Source organism: Mesocricetus auratus, unplaced genomic scaffold (assembly GCF_017639785.1).
Source record: "Mesocricetus auratus isolate SY011 unplaced genomic scaffold, BCM_Maur_2.0 Super-Scaffold_100676, whole genome shotgun sequence".
Taxonomy (NCBI): Eukaryota; Metazoa; Chordata; class Mammalia; order Rodentia; family Cricetidae; genus Mesocricetus; species Mesocricetus auratus.
Genome location: NW_024429266.1, coordinates 106,598,064 through 106,620,763, shown reverse-complemented (window position 1 = coordinate 106,620,763; position 22,700 = coordinate 106,598,064). Strand labels below are relative to the sequence as shown.

The following is a 22,700-nucleotide window of genomic DNA, read 5'->3' as shown; positions in this document are numbered from 1 at the left end:
TAGTAAGATGGAAATAGAGTATGATACGCATTAGGAAATTAATCAATTTTTTAAAAAAGTGTAAGGAAAGTGGGCATATGGAGGACACCCACATGCCTGATTATTGTCACTCGGCCTGGGTGGGTAGAAGAGAACCATGGGCCTGACCAATGGCACATTGCATGGAACACTTGCAAGTAAAGCTGATTGGACAAAAGGGACAAAATGGACACACTGCAGCTCCCAGTGCCATTAATCCAAATGTAGAGGTGATGGACAGATGGGAAAGAGGGAAGAGCACTGTGTTTGGTTTGTCTGTTTTTTATTGTTGTTTTGTTTACTTTTCGTCAATGTTTTTATTTGTATCTCTACTTCTGTTAAAATTTTACTTTGGTGGAGCTGGTGGGGATGCTGCAAGGGTGAAGGGTGGTCATGGAGGGACTGGGAAATGAATGGGATTGGAGTACATGATGTATAACTCCCAAAGAGTCAGTAAAAGTTATGTTAAAGTCATTAGCAAAGAATCCAATAAAACAAACTTTTAAGAATAAAGTGAGACTATCTGGTTAGACTGGGAAAACCAAACACCCTCCCCCCAAACAAACCAAAGTCAGGAAATAAATTACTAACAAACTTTTTTTTGGTGTTTACGAGACAGGGTTTCTCTGTATTGTTTTGGAGGCTATCGGTCCAGCCAGCCTCGAACTCACAGATAACCGCCTGCCTCTGCCTCCTGAGTGCTGGGATTAAAGGCATGCACCACCTCCGCCTGGCACTAACAAATCTTTTAAATAGAAGTAGTCAGTGCCTGTAGGGTGCTATGCAGTTGGTAGTCTTAGAGTGGGGTACTGTGTCCCTTTGTACTCCCAAGAGTAGAGTCAAGGAGCCTCTTAATTGGGCAGAACTTTCAGATGAGAAACAGAATCTCTAGTCTTGAAGATGCGCTTCTAGCAGAGGACGATGAAGGAAGTGGCGGGAAGCAAACAGCAGACAAGCAGTGCACAGGTCGAATACAGCTCAGAGAAGACAAGAGTGCAGCAGTGAGTAAGACATGTGTGATTGTCAATGTTTGTCATTGGACACCTGAAAGATGTTGGGCTGGAGCAGAGGGAAGATGCAAGAATGGTAAATAATCCTGTTGGTGTGTTTTACGTAGTCCAAACGTAATATAGTAACATTTAAGATGGCAAATAATCCTGTATATGATTCCAAATATAAGCACTATCAAAATATTGATACAGTCATATGATATGAAATATAAGCAAAGAAGATTTAGCAGTATAGTGTTGTGGGGCATCTACCAGAGAAGACAAGGATTTAAGCCAAGAGAAAGTCTTTACTAGCTGCCCAGCAACTACACTGGGTGTTCAGGTTCCCAGCCCATCACTGAGCCTTTCTCAGGGTGAACTTTTATACACAAAAGCATATTCTGGGTTGAGATTGCTCAGTAGGAAGAGCAGTCACCCAGAAATGGGGCTACAGAAGCCAAAAAGCCAGGTTAGTGCATCCTGCACTATGGACAGTGAGGGCAGTAAGTCTTTGCTTTCCATTTTTGGCTGCTGTGGCTCTCTAGGGGTTGAGTTTTATGGAATGAATAGTACTTTCATCATGGAGTTAGTTGTGCTAAGGTCTGGGGCCTACTAAAGTCTGGGGGTCCTGTTACATAGTAAAAGAGTAACATCATAACCAAATGTGTTTTATTACCTTAAGATGTTCTGATATTCATAGTATACACTTAAGATGATATGTAAAATTTTACATAAATTTAAGGAGAAAATTTACATTATGTCTATAGATACTGGAAGAACATCTGACAAAATCTAATCTAATCTCCATTTTTAAGAGACCTCAAAGGGGAAATTAATGCACTCTATGTTGCATTTATGTGTAGAAATGTGTATGTACAATATTTACACATTTTCACAGATATGTATACATTTGTGTATCACAATCACCCAAATCAAGTTTTGCAAATGAAGTACATTTTCTTACTAGAGCCAGGAATAGTTATAGGGATTCTTTTTTCAACACTAGCATCTGCATTGGCACCATTAGAATACTTAGACAAGATAAACTAAAAAATTTAAAATTGTAAGACTACAAACAGAAAAGACTGAATACCCAGAAGGTTCTTGGCTAGGGAGACGGCTCAGTAAGGAAAATACTTACCTTTCTAGCTTGAAGAACTGAGCTAGATTCCCTTACGCATTCACAACAGCCTAGTGTGGTTACCTGCGGGTGGGGTGGGGACAGAGAAGCAGCGGACAGGAGGAAGCATGGGGTTTGCAGGACAACCAGCTTAGCTGACTTGGTGAGTTCCGTTTTAGGTCAGTGAGAGATCTTGTCATCCACCTCCCTGCCTCTGTCCCCACAAAAAAATGTAAAAAGTAAAATAAGAAAGAAAGAAGGAAAGGCACCTGTGGTTGGTTTCTGGTCTCCATCTTATGCACACGCATGCACGCACGCGCGCGCACACACACACACACACACACACTCATCTACACACCCAGAAATGCACACACATCTTTATACACTCACAGACACACACACACACCATAAGTGCACACACATGTTCATACACACACACATATAGACACTCATGGACACACTCAGACGTGCACACACATCTTCAGACACTCAAAGACACACACACAGAACTCATCTACACACACATAAGTACACACACATCTTCATACACACAGACAAACACACACAGACACCCATCTATACATGCAGAAGTGCACACACATTTTCATACACACACATAGACACTCATGTACATCCACAGAAGTGCACACACATCTTTATACACTCACAGACACACACACACAAGTGCACACACATGTTCATACACACACACATATAGACACTCATGGACACACTCAGAAGTGCACACACATCTTCAGACACTCAAAGACACACACACAGAACTCATCTACACACACATAAGTACACACACATCTTCATACACACAGACAAACACACACACACAGACACCCATCTATACATGCAGAAGTGCACACACATTTTCATACACACACATAGACACTCATGTACATCCACAGAAGTGTACACACATCTTCACACACAGAGAGATACACACTCACAGAAACTGGAAAGTCCCCAAAGAATCAGATGAAAAATGATTAGAAAGTTCATAAAGATATTAGAATGTGAAAATAATTTGCACAAATAAATCACTTAAGTCTACTAAATAAAAGATTGGAATGTAGACTAGATTCTGCTTACAGTAGTGGTAGAAAGACAAATTATTTCAAATCATTTGAATGTAGCTTATACGGGCGTACAACTTATAGGAAACTCAGAAATGGCACAAAGGTCATTAAGTTGTGTGAATCTGGTGCATCTTTCTTTGCTTTCAAGTTTTTTCCAAGTTGCTTTTAGTTGTTTTTAAGCGCCTGCATGTCTAAACACACACACACACATATGCACGCCACACCTGGAAACAACAACAGTGATTGTTTCAATATGTTCTGCTCTGTCAAAGCTGTGACCACATGCAGGCATTTAGGCTTCATCCTGAGCAGCTAAAGGAGAAAGCAAGAAACTTAAGAGATGCTGGGTATACCCTTTCTGTTCCGTTTGTTTGTACCAGAGACAAACGAAGTTTTGAGAAGTTGGAGAGATGCAGAATTGTAAATGGAGTGATCATTGCACTGCAGTTCAGAGCCAAATTAACCAAACTACAAAACACACACACACACACACACACACACACACACACGGAAACTTGGCAACTCCGTGCACACTGCATGCCGTGTAACCCATTTGCTGTGAGGAGGTGAAGTTCCCTGTCCCTCTCTGCGTGGCCCGGGGCCCATCCGTAGGCACAATAGTCTGGCTCCTGGTGTGTTGACACATTCCAGCCTCTCCTACAGCTAGGACTACCTTCGGGGTGTGTCTTGATGCCAACAACCTTGTAGTCTGAGCTCCACGACCCAGAGTGAGCAGAGACACTTGCTCCATCTCAGGAGTTTAGGTGCTACCTCATTTGGCTTCTCCTGTACATACTCAAAGTAAGGGGGAAGATCCAAGAGCAGAATGCACAAATGAGACAGCTCACAGAGCAAACGACTTCAGAAGATACTCTCTGGAACTCCAAAACGAAGTGGTTCACGGCTCGACACAGAAAGCCATAATGTAGATTCAGGTAGTGACATACCTTTAATGGCAGAAGGCCCTTCCTAACTAAAAACATTTCTGTTTCTTTCATGGATTGCAGTATGGGACAGGGCAGGGGAATAATTGCTCAGTGGAGAGTGAGGGATTATTATGCATCCTCTATGCATATTTAAAAAAACATGATACATTGGGTGTGGAGGCTCACTCCTGTAAATCCCAATGATCCAATGTCTGAAACTGTGAGTCTCAGGCCAGCCTGAGTCACAAAGCAAGTTTTAGATCAGCTTGAGACTCCTGAAATTAGACTGTGTTTCAAAAAGCAAAGACAAAGATAAAATACAGAATTGGTGACAGACAATTGTAACTTTACCTGTATGTAAAACTTAACATAGACAAAAACTGGTTGGTTAACATATAACATCAATTTCCAGAATGCTAGTGCATGTTCATAATATTCCATTTACTCCGTAACACATTATTTTTAATACTGTGGAAATAAGATTTCATATCATAAATATAATGTACTATGTCTTTATGATTTTGTGATTACATTAAAATAGAATAAATGCTAATTGAAAAAGACTAAAATAATCAATACAAATGTTGTTAGTGTAAAAAGTCCTATGAGAGTAAAATAATAGTAGAAACAACAAGAATCCCATTATGTCTAAGCATAAATTCAGCACAGGGAAAAGACTTGTGACTGGAAGGTATATAAATTCAGGTTTCATTGACAGAAATGGGACATTATCCTCACTTAGACTGCACTTGAGAGGGTGTGGAGTGTAAGAATGTAAGAAAACATTTCAAAGATGTGGGGTGTCTGATTTGGAGCCCCCAAGACCTGGCCTGTGGTGGTAGTGTTTTGGATTTTTTTGGTTACATATTGATTTTATTCAGGCTTGTCAATTAAGAAATACAAACAAGAGACTCTTAGTTGCTTCTACAGGTCCAATTTTTCCTTACAGAAGCTGTTAAACACAGCTCTGAAATAGTGGAGTACAGTCAGCAAGAGATTTGGGTAGAGCATTAATGCATCTGAAATCTACAATTTTATATTTACTTCCTTTGGTGCCTTGTACAGTACACTGTTAAGGATGTTACAGAATAGAGGAAAATACCACAGCAAATAGTTCTAGTGACAACTTACTAATAAACAAGTTACAATGTGATGATGGTGAGTGTTTCTTTTCATTTTGTGATTTTTACAGTTAACTACAGCCTTTATACTCCACACATAAAATAAAACATACTGAACATAGCAGGTTAATAGAACAGAAAAATCAAGAGAAGTCTGATTTCAGATTTTCAATAAAAAAGCAAAAATATGTAATGCAACAGCTGTTCAACTTGCAACTCTAATAGGCCCCAAACAAAACAGCCCTGTATAAGTTTTTCCAGCACACAATCCAGTAGAAATGGTCAACTGCAATCAACTAGGAATTGATGTGAACAGAGCCTTAGAACAGAAGTCATATTGCTTCCCTGCCTCCTTTTACAGTGGGAGGCACAGGTAGCAGGAGATACAAAAGTCAAAGGAATAAGAATTTTAAAGAAAAATTCCCAAAGTTGCTGCTGTTTGGGATAGAAAGGAAGACAGTATTTTACAAATGTTGAAAGATTGCAAAGCATTAACACAATTCATTCGCTATCACTCCTACTTGAAAGAATAGAGATCAGCATCTTATTATATAAAACTGTACGTTCAGAACTGTATCCAGGTTCACCAGAAACTATGGATGTAGTTTTAGGCTTTATCAAAGAAAACAAGTTCAGTTCAGATCATTAGATACTATATATGTAGCCTGGATGGTATCTAGAACTGTCCCCCTGAACGGCAGTAAACTAAACAATAGCATGTTAACTCCAGAGGAAGCTTAAGGATTGAAGATTATGCACAGCTAACTAGATCTCCCCTGCTTCATGCTCTTCAGAGCTCCTCCTGTCTTCTGATCTGCTATTAGCACTCTCATAAGACCGCTTCTTATCTTTTCGATCTCGGTCACGAGGTAATCTGTCTCTTGGACTCCTGTCTCTGTCACGTGATGCTAAGTCTTCTTGGTCTCTGAATCTTTCTTTTGAGGATCTCCTCTTGGATCGCTCTCTGCTCCGATCTCTGGAACTGTGCCGACTTCTCTGGTGGCTGCGACTGCGGCTGCAGCTACTAGGAGACCTGAGGCGATGTCGTTTCTCCCGAGACTTGGATCGAGTCCCTCTCTTGCGTTCTCGAGACATGGAGTGAGATCGGTGTCTGCGATGCTCTCTAGATCTAGATCTTCTCCGTTTCTCCCGTTTCTCTCTCTCCGTCTCTTCTCTTCGTTTCAGACGTTCCTGGTTTCTTTTCTCCTGCCTCTCAGCTTCAACTCCTTTTAATTCTTCGAGTTTTTCTCTTATTTCAATAAGTCCCAGGTGCAGTTTACCCCCAAAATGGTCAGCAAGTCGCCTTTCATTATCATGAAGACCTAAATATGCAGAACAGACTTCACAGACTCGAAGTTTCTGCTGCTGGAAACTGGAAACTGGCATAGGATTCCGATAAACTTCCTCTGCTTCTCTTTTCTTTGCTCGTGCCTTTTCTACTTCATCCGTGACTTTCTGAGATTCCTCCACGTTTCCTTCAGCTCCTACTTGTTCCACTTTGGCCAACAATTTACCTATTTCTTCATTTAACTCATGAACACGCCTGCCTTTGCTGCCACTTCAACATTTATCTCTTCTTGAGTTTCTGCTAATCTTTTCTTAGACGCCGACACCTGCAGGAAGCCATCAAACCCCCTAGCGAGCTCTGATGCCTCTCGCCACCACCGCTACCATGACAGGAGCCTGTTTTGGATATTTTAAAGGATGTCATATGAGAAAGTTGATGTCCCATCCCCATGGAACATTTATTGCTGGCTCTGGGCTTACTGAGGAAAACAGAAACTCAGTGCATTAGTAATTAGTAATAATAATTAGAACCGCTCAACTATGAGGGCTTGTTAATGCCCCAAACTGTTCCAGGTTGAATGGAAGTTGGGCGAGTGTCAAAGGAGAAATCCCTTCTAGAATCACTGTTCTGGAATATGTGTTGTCTTAACAAACTATCAACATGTATTATTCTCTTTGATTTTTTATTTGGATTTTATTTGTTAGCCATAGTAAAACCCAAATTGTTACAAAACTGTCTTTGGTGATTAAATATATTCCCTTTATTTTTATCGTTTTATGGATATGGGTGTTTTTCCAGCATGCATGTCTGTGGACCATGTGTGTACAATGCCCAATGAAACCCAAGAGTGTGTTGGATCCCCTGGGACTACAGCTACAGATGGCTGTGAGCTGCTAAGTATGTGCAGGAATTTAACTGGGGCCTCTGAAAGGTCAGATGGTGCTTTCACCTGCTGAGCCTCTCTCCAGATTTGATGTTTTTATTTTGTGTAAGTTGTAACTACTCATGGGCACTTTGATATGAAACTTAATGATGTCACGAATGAAATGTTCTTGTCTGTTTTGAGTCTCAACCTGGATGGTATAAAAGATCATCAATTGAAGACCGCCTAAAAGTTGTGCATAGAAAATAAGATGTTTTACAATAGTTAGGTAAAGTACATTTTTTCTTCTTTTCGCTATGGAGTTTCCCACCTCAGAGACACCGAACTGAAGTGACAGATTATTGTTAGTTTTCTGTGGGGGTGGGGAAGGTAAAATTTGCATACCTGGAGTTTAGTTTGAGTGCAATTAGGAAAGTTGCCGTGAGTCCAGCTGTTATTATTAACATCAACGTCACCTACAAATGAGTGTTTACTGAGTGTCTGGTGAAATAGATGTGAAAGGAGAACAAAAGTCCTTGTCCCAAAACGATTAGGTCCCACATGATGGTAAAAGTAGAGAGCATCACATAAACTCACTAAGAAATCCTTACACATAAACCATCTAACATAGAGCTGCTCACGTAACTTTTAAACCCACATAACTAGAACTGTGTGTAAACACTGGTAGCCTCATAGAAGAAGAGACACGGGGACATGAAAGAGAACCATGGGCTGTGCCCTTCATTCCGTTCTACTGTTTGTTTCTCAGTGAATACACAATATACTGCTTCAATGGGTATGCAGTTACTTGTTTAGTTAAAAGTAAAAACTTAAGATGGCAATAAAATAATTTTATATAACATGGTATCAGTGGTAACTGGCTGTGATAGAATGTCTGTTAAACTGGAGGAACTGATAAGAGCTTTTCACACTTGTGAATGCAGGGCCTGGACGATGAGATCACTCATTCATATTTGCCTGTTCTGTGCTGTACCCTGAGAAGTCACTGCCTCACAGTTTTTGCAATGCTTGTGAGGAGAAATGGGAAGAGAAGCAGTGTTTCTCATCTCAGAGGTTCTTCATGTCTCTAAAAATCTTCCGATTTTAGAAAAGTTTTGACATGTACCCTTCACCAAGCTTCAACAGTTATTTTGCCAGCCTATTTCATCTGTTCTTTCACTATAATTTTATTTCACAGGAGGCTCTTAAAGCAGGTATCACATTTTATAATATTTAAGCTGGATGTTTTGTCATTTAAGGAAAGCTACACTATTATTATCATCTGTCAAATGCAGTTTCTTAGACTTATGAAGGAGTGTTGCACAATTTTTCCTAACTAGCTAAAGGAAACTATTTCATTCTGTGGTGGTTTGAATGAGAATGACCCCATAAGCTCATACTTTGAATGCTTGGTCTCCAGTTAGTGGAACTGTTTGGGAAGGAATAGGGGGTGTGGCCTTGTTGGAGTAGATGTGCCACAGAGCAGAGGAGCATAGTGTGAGAGGTTCTTTTGCCCATGTCAAGCCCAGTCTCTGTCTCTTTCTCTGTCTCTCTGTCTTTTGCTCTGTCTCTCTTCCTCTCTCTCTGTCTCTCTGTCTCTCCTCCTGTGAATCAGGATGTAAGCTCTTAGCTACTGCTCCAGTGCCACATCTACCACCCTCCCTGCCATGATGGACATCAACATATCCTCTGAGATTGTAAGCAAGTTCCTACATATATGATTCTTTTCACAAGTTCCTTTATTCATGGAGTCTCTTTACATCCATAGGACAGTAACAAAGACAGTTAATGCAATATTTTTGTTGTTACATTTGTTAGAGATATCTTTTAACCTGTGACAATCTCATCTCATTTATATTGTTGAAACAAAACTAGCTTTTGTTTAATGAGTTCATATGTTCTTTGTACTGAAGATGCAGGGACATCTCCAGCAAGTAGATAATCAAAATGTGTTACTGTCCACCTTCATGTCACTGTTATCTCGTTAATTTGTTATCATTAAACAGTTATTTTGCTTTATTCACACAAGTTTAAGACTTACTGCCACTCTGATCACGGTTTAGTTAATTTAAGTCTTGTACAAGTTCATTATAACTTGTATATGACCTCAACACTATGACTTGTATATGACCTCAACATGTCACTGCTCTTTTTCTACTTCAATAGCCTTTGTCCCCATCTGAATATGTTGAAGAGCTCTTGACATCAACGACATCTTTTCTGTGACTTTCTTAGTGGTAATTGTATATTATGATGTAAGCATAGAAGAATGCATATAAAGTAATTTTAGCATAGATAAATCATTTTTCCAGAATAAGGGATTGAAAAAAATCCAAGTTAGTTATATATAGCTTCAAATGGGGGGATGAGTTTAGCACCAACTTAATATGCTCCTAATGTTTTGATATCCCTTTGCTGCAATGTAAGAGTTATGTCTTGAGAGCCTCAGGCCAGATTCTTCATTGGTTTGTTCACATATTTATACCTGTAAAAGATCAGAGTGACTGTGAAGCAAGTTTGTGTGGAAGAGCAAAAGAGAATATAAACAAGAGTGTGTTGTGTGGGAGAAGACAGCAAGACATGCAATTTTGAGGGAAAGACCTGAGAAGCTAATGTGCATATAATACACACATGCATATGTATACATGCAATAAGGGTGAAGACTATAGTTGTAAAATGCATCATTGTTGTCTATCAGGGAGTCAGGGAAAATATCTAGCTGATTTTTACTATTGCACGTATATATTAACTTGTTTAATCATATGGATCTGAGAGATAGGAACATTATTCCCATCCCTTTTTCATATAAGAAATTTTCTATACAAAGGAAAAATAACATATTTAGGGTCATAAAACTAGTAAATGGCAAAGGCAAAATCATACTCTGAACCTAAGCTGTGTATGTCACTTTAGCTGTATTCACAAACTATGTGGTAGTGATTGGCAGACCTGAACGTTCGGGAAACCAAGTCTCTTATCATTGTCGGTTGGATGAAACATGTGGACACGGAGGCATGGAAGCTTCACAAAAGTCACTTTACCCTAGCAAGCACCATGTACTTGAAATGTTGATTTTCTCTGTAGTTTCGGGCTATAGGGTACACGTTCTACATTTATGACTGAGAGAGCTTGGTAACTGATGAGTGGATGAGGTAAAGTGGAGGATATGACCAGTGTTTGTCCTCACCAGCATCTGACCCACCTTTCAGCACTGAGAGTCATTCTTCCTCTGTGAGCTGCCTACAGTATTCACACCCTACTGAAGCTGAGCAACAACTGGAAGAATGGTCTCCGAAGTGAGCTTATGAGCACATTCTCTTGTGGAGCTCACAGAGAAAAAAATGTAAGTGTGAAGAGCATAGGTGTCTCCCTGGTTATTGTTACTCAATCTCCTCACGAGCACCCAAACACGAGGTGAAGATGCACACTCTGAGGTGCTCTCCTGTTTCTCCCTCCAGTTTTTGGAGGGAACCCTCATCTCATCCTGTCCTTCTACTGGAATAGGCAACAGGCTCCAATGTCAGATCCCAGTTTTCAATTCCAGGGCATCATTCACATTGGTTCAGCAATGGATCAAATGGGTATTTATTATGTTGAGTTGAAGAGCATGGAATTTCATGGAACCTCAAGCCAAATTAGGCTAGGCCAGTCAGATTGTCTGAGTTTCAAATCTCAAAGGGAATGTGGGGTTACGATGTTCTGGGGGCCCTCTAGAAATGCCACTTCAGTCGTGAGATCTTCTACTTGTCTTATTTTTCTAAGATCTAATTGCTCAGAATTTTAAAAATTGCTTTATAACAATCTTTAGATAAATTGTTTCTTCTTGTGAGTATGTGTGAACAGGATGTCCTCTACACCATGCTACCAAGTGCTGGGTCTCAGACATGGGTGTCGGGGATTGGAACTCTGCTCCATGTGTTTGTACAGCAAGCATATTAATTCTGGATCATCTCTGCATTTCCAGTACATTATCGGTTGTGCCTAGGGTTGCTGGAGATTTCTCCCATGATTTCAGCTGAAGAGATAACCGCACATCTACACATCCATTCACTTTTATTGTTCTCTTAAAAATTTCCAAGCTTTGAACGAAGCCTTCCAACTACACCAAAAACAAGTTCAAAACTACATAAGGGTAAAAAGTATTTATAGTACTTTAAATAAACAGAAATATACTATGAATAACATATGTTATACACACTATATCTAAATATAAACAAATATGTGTATTCCCCATACTAACATGTCAGTTTCATATGGTCCATTTTATTACACGTGAAAAAGAACATTTTTAATTAGCATTTTTTCTTTCTGTTTCCTCACGGGGAATGGGAATAGATGATGGTACATGAAAACAATACTTAGAGGTAAAGCAATAACAAAGCTTGAAGAAATAACTGTACAAAGGGGAAGGGTGACATGCTACATGGAGGAAAAGGAGATGTGGGGATTTCAGGATCTACTTGGTTCGCATGGCTTTCTCTGCTGACACACTAATTTTGTGTGTGATACAGCTGTTTCTCTCTGAAAATGGTTAAAAACAATTGCATATGGGGCTGGGGGTATGGGCTCACAGTTACAGTTGCTGTGTAAGTAGCAAGTATGAGGACAAGTTTGATCTCCTGCACCCACGTAAATGTCTGTTGGGCACTGTAGCCTGCCTGTCATTCCAGTGCCCAGAAGATGGAAGTGTGGGATATCTGGAGCAAACTGGCTAGTCTTATCAATGAGCTCAGGGTTTAATTGAGAGACCCTGTCTCAGTGAATAAGGTAGAGAGTGATTGAGACTCCTGTGGCAGCCTCTGGCATCCATATGTGTGTCCACAGATTCCTTGCATTACACATACAATTGCCTACATCCATGTGAGCACGTAACCACTGAGCGATCTCTCCAGCTCCTTGTTCTCATTGTGTTTGTTTATGGGTTCATCACTGTGCATTACTATCTGCTACCATTGTATTTGCTCATAGATTTTGAAAATAACCTTGTCCAGAGGTCCTTTGTTCCTATGTCTGATGTGCTTGGTGTCTTCAGCAACAGTCATTTGCTTCCCATGTCTTGGGGGGCAAACAAGGGCTATAGAAAAGGCTATTGTTTCAAAATAACATTCCTCGTGCATGGTGTTATGGTTTTTGTTAGCTGATCAAATAAATTTCCAAAACATACACTATAGGAAATAAATGCGTGAAAAAAATGTTTAGTATCTTTAGGTACCAGGAAAATCAAAATCAAAACTACACTGAAATCCCATCTGCTCAGGTTAGTGAGGCTGTTAGGAAAACAAACAGCAGCAAATCCTAGCAGGCCTTGGCATAGGATGGGCCTGGGGTGGCATGTTGGGGAAAGGCTGGTGTGGTGGGGTGGGGAGTGGAGAGGGGAGGATGGGACCGGACTTTCCACATTGCTGGTGGTAATGTAACGAAAGAAGCTACCGCAGAAACTAGTATGGAGGCTCCTCAAATACTAAAAATCGAACTATAATATGATCCAGATATAATACCTCTGGGTGAATAATCAAAGAAATGAATAATTCTCACACAGTAGAGATGCTTGAATATTCTTGTTCATTGTGATATTTTTCAATAGCTAAGTTATACAATCTGCAATGGAGGAATGCATAAAATCGGGACTTATATGGAGCTATATACATAAAATACATGCATTATATATATAGCACATATATGTATGATATATTTTGTCTTGCTGTCTGTTATGTGATAAACACACTATGACCAAAGGAAACTTGGGGAAGAAAGGATTCATTTCATAGTGCAGATGTCAGTTCCATCTTTGAGGAAAGTCAGGGTAGGGAGTCAGGGCAGGAATATTGAAACAGGAAGTGAAGCAGAGGCCATGGAGGAGTGCTGCTTCCTGGCTTGCTTTTCCTGCCTTGCACAGCTGCAGAGGGATGGCACTGTCTGCAGTGGGTGGGTTCTTCTACATCAACCACCAATCAAGAATGCTCTGCAGATTTGCTAAGCCTAATCTTATGGGGCCATTTTCTCAACTGAGGCTCCTTCTCAGATGATCTGGCTTGTGTCAAGTTACCAGCAACAGCAGCAGTAGCAACAACAGGGAACACACCAGCACAGTGGGACACTGATGATTACTGATAGCTCTCCATGGCTTACTCACACCGCCCTTTAAAAACTGCCCAGGTTTACCTGCCCAGGATGCTGTTCACAATGGGCAAGGCCTTCCCTCCTTACTCATTATCTGAGAACATGCTTCCAAGGCTTGACTACACAGGTCAGTCTGGTACTGGCATTTTTTTCATTTGAGGTGGCTATTTCCCAGATGACTCTGGCTTGTGTGAAGTTGTCATAAACTAAACAGCTCAACACACACACACACACACACACACACACACACACACAGGGGTGGGAGAGAAAGAGATAGAATTAGAGAGAGAGAATTTATGCTTAAAGAGCAAAATCATGTTGTAGAGAAGTGATTGCCGATCTGTATGTTAGGCAAATAATCAAAGGCTCAGAAAGGCAAACACCACATGTTCTCTCTCATGAAGAAAAGCTAGGGAGTAAAGGAGAAGGAAAGTAGAAGATGGTTATTTGGGAAGAGTGAGACAGCCAGAGATAGGGATAAAAATGTAATGATGGGGTGAAGGTGAAAAGAGAATGTGAACAGCATTCAAGAAGATGTCAGTGTGAAACCCATTATATTGTTACAACTAATGCATGCTAGTAAATTATTCTGACCTGCCCCTTTCATATAATCAGAATAGTTTAAATTAAACATTAATTAGACCCAGGCACGGCTCAGAAAACTCCAGGCAGCAGCATTCACAGGGGAAGCACTGCAGGGGGCATTACTCACCTCCCAGGGCAGCATTGCAGGAGACATTACTCACCTCCCAGGGCAGCATTGCAGGAGACATTACTCACCTCCCAGGGCAGCATTGCAGGTGACATTACTCACCTCCCAGGGGCAACAATGCATGACACATTACTCACCTCCCAGGGCAGCATTGCAGGAGACATTACTCACCTCCCAGGGCAAAATTTCAGGAGACATTACTCACCTCCCAGGGCAGCATTGCAGAAGACATTACTCACCTCCCAGGGGCAACAATGCATGACACATATTACTCACCTCCCAGGGGCAACAATGCATGACACATTACTCACCTCCCAGGGCAGCATTGCATGAAACATTACTCCCCTCCCAGGGGCAACAATGCATGACACATTACTCACCTCCCAGGGGCAACAATGCATGACACATTACTCACCTCCCAGGGCAGCATTGCAGGAGACATTACTCACCTCCCAGGGGCAACAATGCATGACACATTACTCACCTCCCAGGCCAGCATTGCAGGAGACATTACTCACCTCCCAGGGCAGCATTGCAGGAGACATTACTCACCTCCCAGGGGCAACAATGCAGGAGACATTACTCACCTCCCAGGGGCAACAATGCATGACACATTACTCACCTCTCAGGGGCAACAATGCATGACACATTACTCACCTCCCAGGGCAGAATTGCAGGAGACATTACTCACCTCCCAGGGCAGCATTGCAGGACACATTACTCACTTCCCAGGGCAGCATTGCAGGACACATTACTCACTTCCCAGGGCAGCATTGCAGGAGACATTACTCACCTCCCAGGGTCAACAATGCATGACACATTACTCACCTCCCAGGGCAACATTGCAGGAGACATTACTCACCTCCCAGCGCAACAATGCATGACACATATTACTCACCTCCCAGGGCAGCATTGCATGAGACATTACTCACCTCCCAGGGGCAACAATGCATGACACATTACTCACCTCCGAGGGGCAACAATGCATGAGACATTACTCACCTCCCAGGGCAGCATTGCAGGAGACATTACTCACCTCCTAGGGCAACATTGCATGACACATATTACTCACCTCCCAGGGCAGCAATGCATGAGACATTACTCACCTCCCAGGGCAAAATTGCAGGAGACATTACTCACCTCCTAGGGCAACATTGCATGACACATATTACTCACCTCCCAGGGCAGCATTGCAGGAGACATTACTCACCTCCCAGGGTCAACAATGCATGAGACATTACTCACCTCCCAGGGGCAACAATGCATGAGACATTACTCACCTCCCAGGGCAGCATTGCAGGAGACATTACTCACCTCCCAGGGCAGCATTGCAGGAGACATTACTCACCTCCTAGGGCAACATTGCATGACACATTGCTCACCTCCCAGGGGAAACATTGCATGAGTCCTTGTTCAGCTGCCATCATTGCAGAAGGCATTGTCTTGGTTTTGGGAGCAGACTGGCCAGAGCAAATGCAAAGCTGAGACTTGCTTTTGCAAAGCAGCATCTCCTGATGTGTTAGTGAGATGTGTTCACTGACAATATTAATTTTGACTTGTTTTTATTGCGGCATCTGGTTTTCTGGCTGTTGGAGCAGGACCAGTTGCTTCAGTGTGAGGGAGAAGCGAGATGGTCTACAGACACCCATGAGTTCAGTCTTGCCATTGGTGGTGGACCTACACATAAAGTACGTTGCAGTCATTAAGGCTAGAAGTTGTAATGTTAGATCCCAGTGAACTCTGCTTACATTATGTGTAGCTGTCTCAGGAACATAGAGCTTGGATCTATAGACCAAGAAAGGAGCCTTCACTCTGAACTCAACAATCCCACAAGTAATACTGTATCGAAACCATCCCATTTCTATACTGCTTTGCCATGGTTTCTGCCTTGATAGTTCTGGAACACATTAGCACTTTCTGAGATACTGGTGTCATAGCTCCATGATAACTACTCTTGAAGTGTACTATTCTTCTGATTGGGCGATTCCAGTTTTAATTTACTAATCATGCAGTGAAAGCAGTGTCTCATTAGTCTCCTACTGTATAATGAAACATCATGCCAAAGGAAACTTACAAAAGAAGTACTTAATTGTGGGCTTGCTTGCATTTTCAGCGTGCTGCTCTATGATCATTATGTTGGTGAGTTTGGCATCAGGCAAGATTGGTGCTAAAGCATTTGCTGAGAACTCACTTGAGATCTGTAAGTTGCAGGCAGAAAGACAGAGCCTCGTGTGGGCTTTTAAACCTCAAATCTCAGTAACAGTGGCATACCTTATCCAAGGCCACACTTCCTCCAACAAAGCCACCCCTCCTAATGGGACCAAGAATTCAAACTTAGGAGCTGATAGGGCCATTTTCATTCAAACCACCCTGGGTGATAAAGGCAGAAACAAATTTATTAGAGTGGTAGTCCTTTCCTATCGATATATAATCCATGCCTACTATTAGGAAATTAAAAATACAAAGCAATAATATTTATGAAGACAGATCATATATTTGCTTATGAGTATATATGTATATACATTTATATATATACATATATGTATGTATATATATGGAACATTTTACAGGGTAGATTATATTCTGAAAGTATAGGGTGATTCAACAAGTCACAATTATGCTATATTATCTGTGGAAAGATTAAAAATTCTGTACTATTTGAGCAGTCATCAGATACTCTTTTGTGTTAGATACCTACTGCTTAAGTAAATCCCATAGCCTTGAAAAGGAGAACACAATATTGGTCTATGACTCAAAGCTTACATGGCATCTGGTAAGCTCATGCCATTACTTGGTAACTTAGAATTTCATAGTTCAGTTGAAAATGAAGACTGTGACAATGGAGAAGTTATTTGGGAAGAAATTAATTAAGAATCCTTTCAAACATTTTAGCTTATAAAGTTCCCTTATATACAGGCAGCATGTATTTTCAAATTGAATTAGCATTTGGTCCACACCGTTTCCTCTGTTGCCTGTTTCTTTTTTATGCCAACACCCATGCTGTAATTGTGTTGCTTCTACAAGGCTTTAACCTGAAGACAGTTCCAGTAGGCTATGATTTGGCCTTTCTCAGTAATTTTAACACTATTTGCATATTGAAATACTATGCTTCTGATATGGAAGCCTCTCTTCCTTTAGTGGATGTCTCCAGGGAAGCTGAATGAGAATATTAAGAACCATCAGTTTGAGCTTCAGGTGAGATTGGGTCTCCGGCAGGACCCCCTGCCCAACACCCATCCCCTTGATCTTCCGGGAACGATCCTGGCATCCAGAAGACCCGCCCACACAGCAAAGACATCAGCCATTCCAAGACCCCAACCCCAGCAAGTCCAGCTTCAGGAAAAACATCAGCCCTTCCAGGACCCAAACTCCGTGTCAGCAACCCCAGCTTCAGCTGCAGGAAGGAAGGAGACCAGTGGAGACAGAAAGACCCCACCAACACCCACTGGAAGAAGAGATGGGAAGAAGACAGAATAAGAGCTCACTCAGCAATAGAAACACCAACATGACCCCACCAGAATCTAGGGATCCAACACCAGCAAGACCCGAAAAGCGCTACAAAGATGAAGAAGAGGAGACAGACCTTAAAAATTATTTCATGAAGATGATGGAGACCCTCAAAGAAGAAACGAGGAAATCCCTTAAAGAAATAGAAGAAAAAACAAAAAATCCATGAAATGGGGGAAAATTTCAAGAAATAAATAAATCTCTCAAAGAATCTAAAGAGCACCAAGAAAAAACAACCAAAAAAATTAAGGAAACAACTCAAACAGTTGAAGGATTGAAAGCTGACATAGAAACGATCAAGAAAACACAGAATGAAGGGATGCTGGAAATAGAAAAGCTGGGTAAACGATCAGGAACTACAGATGCAAGTATCACCAATAGAATAGAAGAGATAGAAGAGAGAATCTCAGGTGTTGAAGACTCATTAGAGGATATAGAGTCGTCAATCAAAGAAAATCTCAAAACCAACAAATCCTTAACACAAAATATCCAGGAAATATGGGACACCATGAAGAACCAAACCTGAGAATAATAGGTATAGAAGAAGGCGAAGAAATACAACTCAAAGGTACAGAAAACATATTCAACAAAATCATAGAAGAAAACTTCCCTAACCTAAAGAAAGATATGCCTATGAAAATACAAGAATCTTACAGAACACCAAATAGGCTGGACCAGAAAAAGAAGTCACCTCACCATATAATAATCAAAACATCAAACCTACAGAGTAAAGAGAAAATATTAAGAGCAGCTAAAGAAAAAGGCCAAGTAACATACAAAGGCAGACCTATCCGAATTACACCTGACTTCTCAATGGAAACGATGAAAGCCAGAAGATCCTGGAAAGATGTCCTACAAGCGCTAAGGGAACAAGGATGCCAGCCCAGACTACTATATCCAGCAAAGCTCTCAATTACCATAGATGGAGAAAACAAAATATTCCATGACAAACCCAGATTTAAACAATACGTATCCATGAATCCAGCTCTACAGAAAATGCTAGAAGGAAAACCTAGATCCAAGGAAGATAACTACATTCACAAAGACACAGGCAATATATAATCCCACTTTACAAACACCAAAAGAAAAAGGGAGGAGAAAGTACACAAAATAACTTCACTAACAATAAATCAAGCACAAACAAGTATCATCAATCAATGGTCATTAATATCCCTCAATGTCAACGGCCTCAACTTGCCTATAAAAAGACACAGACTAGCAGAATGGATACGAAGACAGAACTCTTCCTTCTGCTGCATACAAGAAACACATCTCAACATCAAAGACAGACGTTATCTCAGAGTAAAGGGTTGGGAAAAGATCTTCCAATCAAACAGTCCCAAGAAACAAGTGGGCGTAGCAACCCTAATATCTAACAAATTAGACTTCAAATTAAAATCAATCAAAAGAGATGAAGAAGGACACTTCATATTCATCAAAGGAAAAGTACATCAAGACGAAGTCTCAATTTTAAACATCTACGCCCCAAATACAAAGGCACCTACATTCGTGAAAGAAACATTACTAAAGCTCAAAATGCACATAAAATCTCACACACTAATAGTAGGAGACTTCAACACTCCGCTCTCACCGCTAGACAAGACCTCCAGACAGAAACTTAACAAAGAAACAAAAGAACTAATAGAAGTTATGACCCAACTGGGTTTAACAGACATCTATAGAACGTTCCACCCAAATACAAAGGGATATACCTTCTTCTCGGCACCACATGGAACCTTCTCTAAAATTGACCACATAATAGGAAACATAGCAAATCTCCACAGGTACAAAAAAATTGGAATAACCCCCTGCATCTTATCAGACCACCATGCATTAACATTAGAATTCAACAATAACACAAATCGCAGAAACCCTACAAACTCATGCAGATTGAACAATGCACAATTGCACCATCCCTGGGTAAAGGAACAAATAAAAAAGAAATTAAAGACTTCCTCGATTTCAATGAGAATGAAGACACAACATACACAAACTTATGGGACACTTTGAAAGCAGTGCTGAGAGGAAAGTTTATAGCACTAAGTGCCCACATGAAAAAATTGGAGAACAGTCATACTAGAGAATTAATAGCACAGCTGAATGTTCTAGAACAAAAAGAAGCAAACTCCCCCAGGAGGAGCAGACGCCAGGAAATAATCAAATCGAGGGCTGAAATCAATCAAGTAGAAACCAGGAAAACACTGAGAAGAATCAATGAAACAAAGAGTTGGTTATTTGAGAAAATCAACAAAATAGACAAACCTCTGTCCAAACTAACCAAAAGACAGAGAGAGAGCATGCTAATTAACAAAATCAGGGATGAAAAAGGGGAAATAACAACGGACTCTGAGGAAATCCAGAGAATCATCAGGGCATACTTTGAAAATCTGTACTCCACAAAATTTGAAAATTTAAAGGAAATGGACAATTTCCTGGATAGATATCACTTGCCAAAACTAAATCAAGAACAGATAAACAATCTAAACAGACCTATAACCCCTAATGAAATAGAAGCAGTCATCAAAAGTCTCCCAAACAAAAAAAGCCCAGGCCCAGATGGCTTCAGTGCAGAATTCTACCAGAAATTCAAAGAAGAGCTAATTCCAATACTCCTCAAAGTATTCCACACAATAGAAGCAGGAGGCTCACTGCCAAACTCTTTCTACGAGGCTACAATTACCTTGATACCAAGCCACAGAAAGACACAACTAAGAGAACTATAGACCAATTTCCCTCATGAACATCGATGCAAAAATACTCAATAAAATACTCGCAAACCGGATTCAAGAACACATCAGAAAAATCATCCACCATGATCAAGTAGGCTTCATCCCAGGAATGCAGGGATGGTTCAACATTAGAAAATCTATCAATGTAATCCACCATATTAACAAACTGCAAAAGAAAAACCACATGATCATCTCACTAGATGCTGAAAAAGCCTTTGACAAAATCCAGCACCCCTTCATGATAAAGGTCCTAGAGAGATCAGGGATAACAGGAACGTACCTGAATATAATAAAAGCAATATTCAGTAAACCAACAGCTAACATCAAACTAAATGGAGAGAAACTCAAAGCAATTCCTCTAAAATCATGAATAAAACAAGGCTGTCCACTCTCTCCATACCTTTTCAACATGGTACTTGAAGTTCTAGCCATTGCCATACGACAACAAAGGGGGACCAAGGGGATACAAATTGGGAAGGGCAAACTTTCACTGTTTGCAGATGATATGATAGTTTACATCAATGACCGAAAGAGCTCTACCAGGGAACTCTTACAGCTGATTAACACCTTCAGCAAACTGGCAGGCTACAAGATAAACTCAAGAAAATCAGTAGCCCTACTATATACAGATGATAAAAGGGCTGAGAAAGAAATCAGAGAAACATCACCCTTTACAGTTGGCACAAACAACATAAAATACCTTGGGGTAACGCTAACCAAACAAGTGAAAGACCTGTATCACAAGAACTTTGAATCTTTAAAGAAAGAAATTAAAGAAGCCCTCAGAAAATGGAAAGATCTCCCATGCTCTTGGATAGGTAGGATCAACGTATTATAAATGGCAATCCTACCAAAAGCAATCTACAGATATAATGCAATCCCCATTAAAATCCCAGCACAATTCTTCACAGACCTTGAAAGAATAATAATCAATTTTGTATGGAAAAAACAAAATACCCAGGATAGCCAAAACAACCCTGTTCAACAAGGCAATGTCCGGAGGCATCACCATTACTGACCTCAAGCTCTATTACAGAGCTATAGTCCTGAAAACAGCTTGGTATTGGCACAAAAATAGACAGGTAGACCAATGGAATCGAATTGAAAGCCCGGGTATTAACCCACACATGTATGAACATCTGATTTTTGACAAAGAAGCTAAAAATATACAATGGAAAAAAGAAAGCATCTTCAACACATGGTGCTGGCATAACTGGAGGCTGGCATGTAGAAGAATGCAGATCCATCCATGTCTATCGCCGTGCACAAAACTTAAGTCCAAATGGACCAAAGACCTCAACATGAATCCAGCCACACTGACCCTCTTAGAAGAGAAAGTTGGTGGTACCCTTGAACGAATTGGTACAGGAGGCAGCTTCCGGGGCATAACACCACTAGCACAGACAGTGAGATCAATAATTAATAAATGGGACCTCCTGAAACTGAGAAGCTTCTGTAAGGCAAAGGACACAGTCAGCAAGACAAAAAGCAGCCCACAGAATGGGAAAAAATATTCACTAACCCCACATCTGACAGAGGGCTGATCTCCAAAATTTACAAAGAACTCAAGAAGCAAGTCTCCAAAACACCAAAGGATCCAATTAAAAAGTGGGCTGCACAACTAAATAGAAAATTTTCAATAGAGGAGACTAAAATGGCTGAGAGGCACTTGAGAAAGTGCTCAACATCCTTAGCCATCCGGGAAATGCAAGTCAAAACAATTCTGAGATACCATCTCACTCCTGTCAGAATGGCTAAAATCAAAAACACCAACGACAATTTATGCTGGAGTGGATGTGGTGAAAGGGGAACACTCCTCCATTGCTGATGGGAGTGCCAACTTGTTCAGCCGCTTTGGAAATCAGTATAGAGATTCCTCAGAAAAATGGGAATAAACCTACCACAAGACCCAGCAACTCCACTCTTAGGCATGTATCCAAAAGAGGCCCATTCATATAACAAGGATGTCTGTTCCACTATGTTCATAGCAGCATTATTTGTAATAACCAGAACTTGGAAGCAACCTAGATGCCCCTCAACCAAAGAGTGGATGGAGAAAATGTGGTACATTTACACAATGGAGTACTATTCAGCAGAAAAAAACAATGGAATCCTGAGATTTGCAGGCAAATGGATGACACTAGAAGAAACTATCCTGAGTGAGGTAACACAGTCTCAAAAAGAGAAACATGGCATGTACTCTCTCATATATGGATTTTA

The 22,700-nt window shown here is 40.7% G+C and overlaps 1 protein-coding gene across 1 annotated transcript; it reads right to left on the bottom strand.

The window, feature by feature from the left end:
• Positions 1–5,898: 5,898 nt before the first annotated feature.
• On the bottom strand, positions 5,899–15,668 carry LOC121136521 (putative RNA-binding protein Luc7-like 2). The gene is given in 3 exon segments (XM_040737072.1): positions 5,899–6,806; positions 6,809–6,875; positions 15,627–15,668. Coding segments are annotated over 3 exon segments (888 nt in total). The 3' UTR covers positions 5,899–6,027.
• Positions 15,669–22,700: the final 7,032 nt, after the last annotated feature.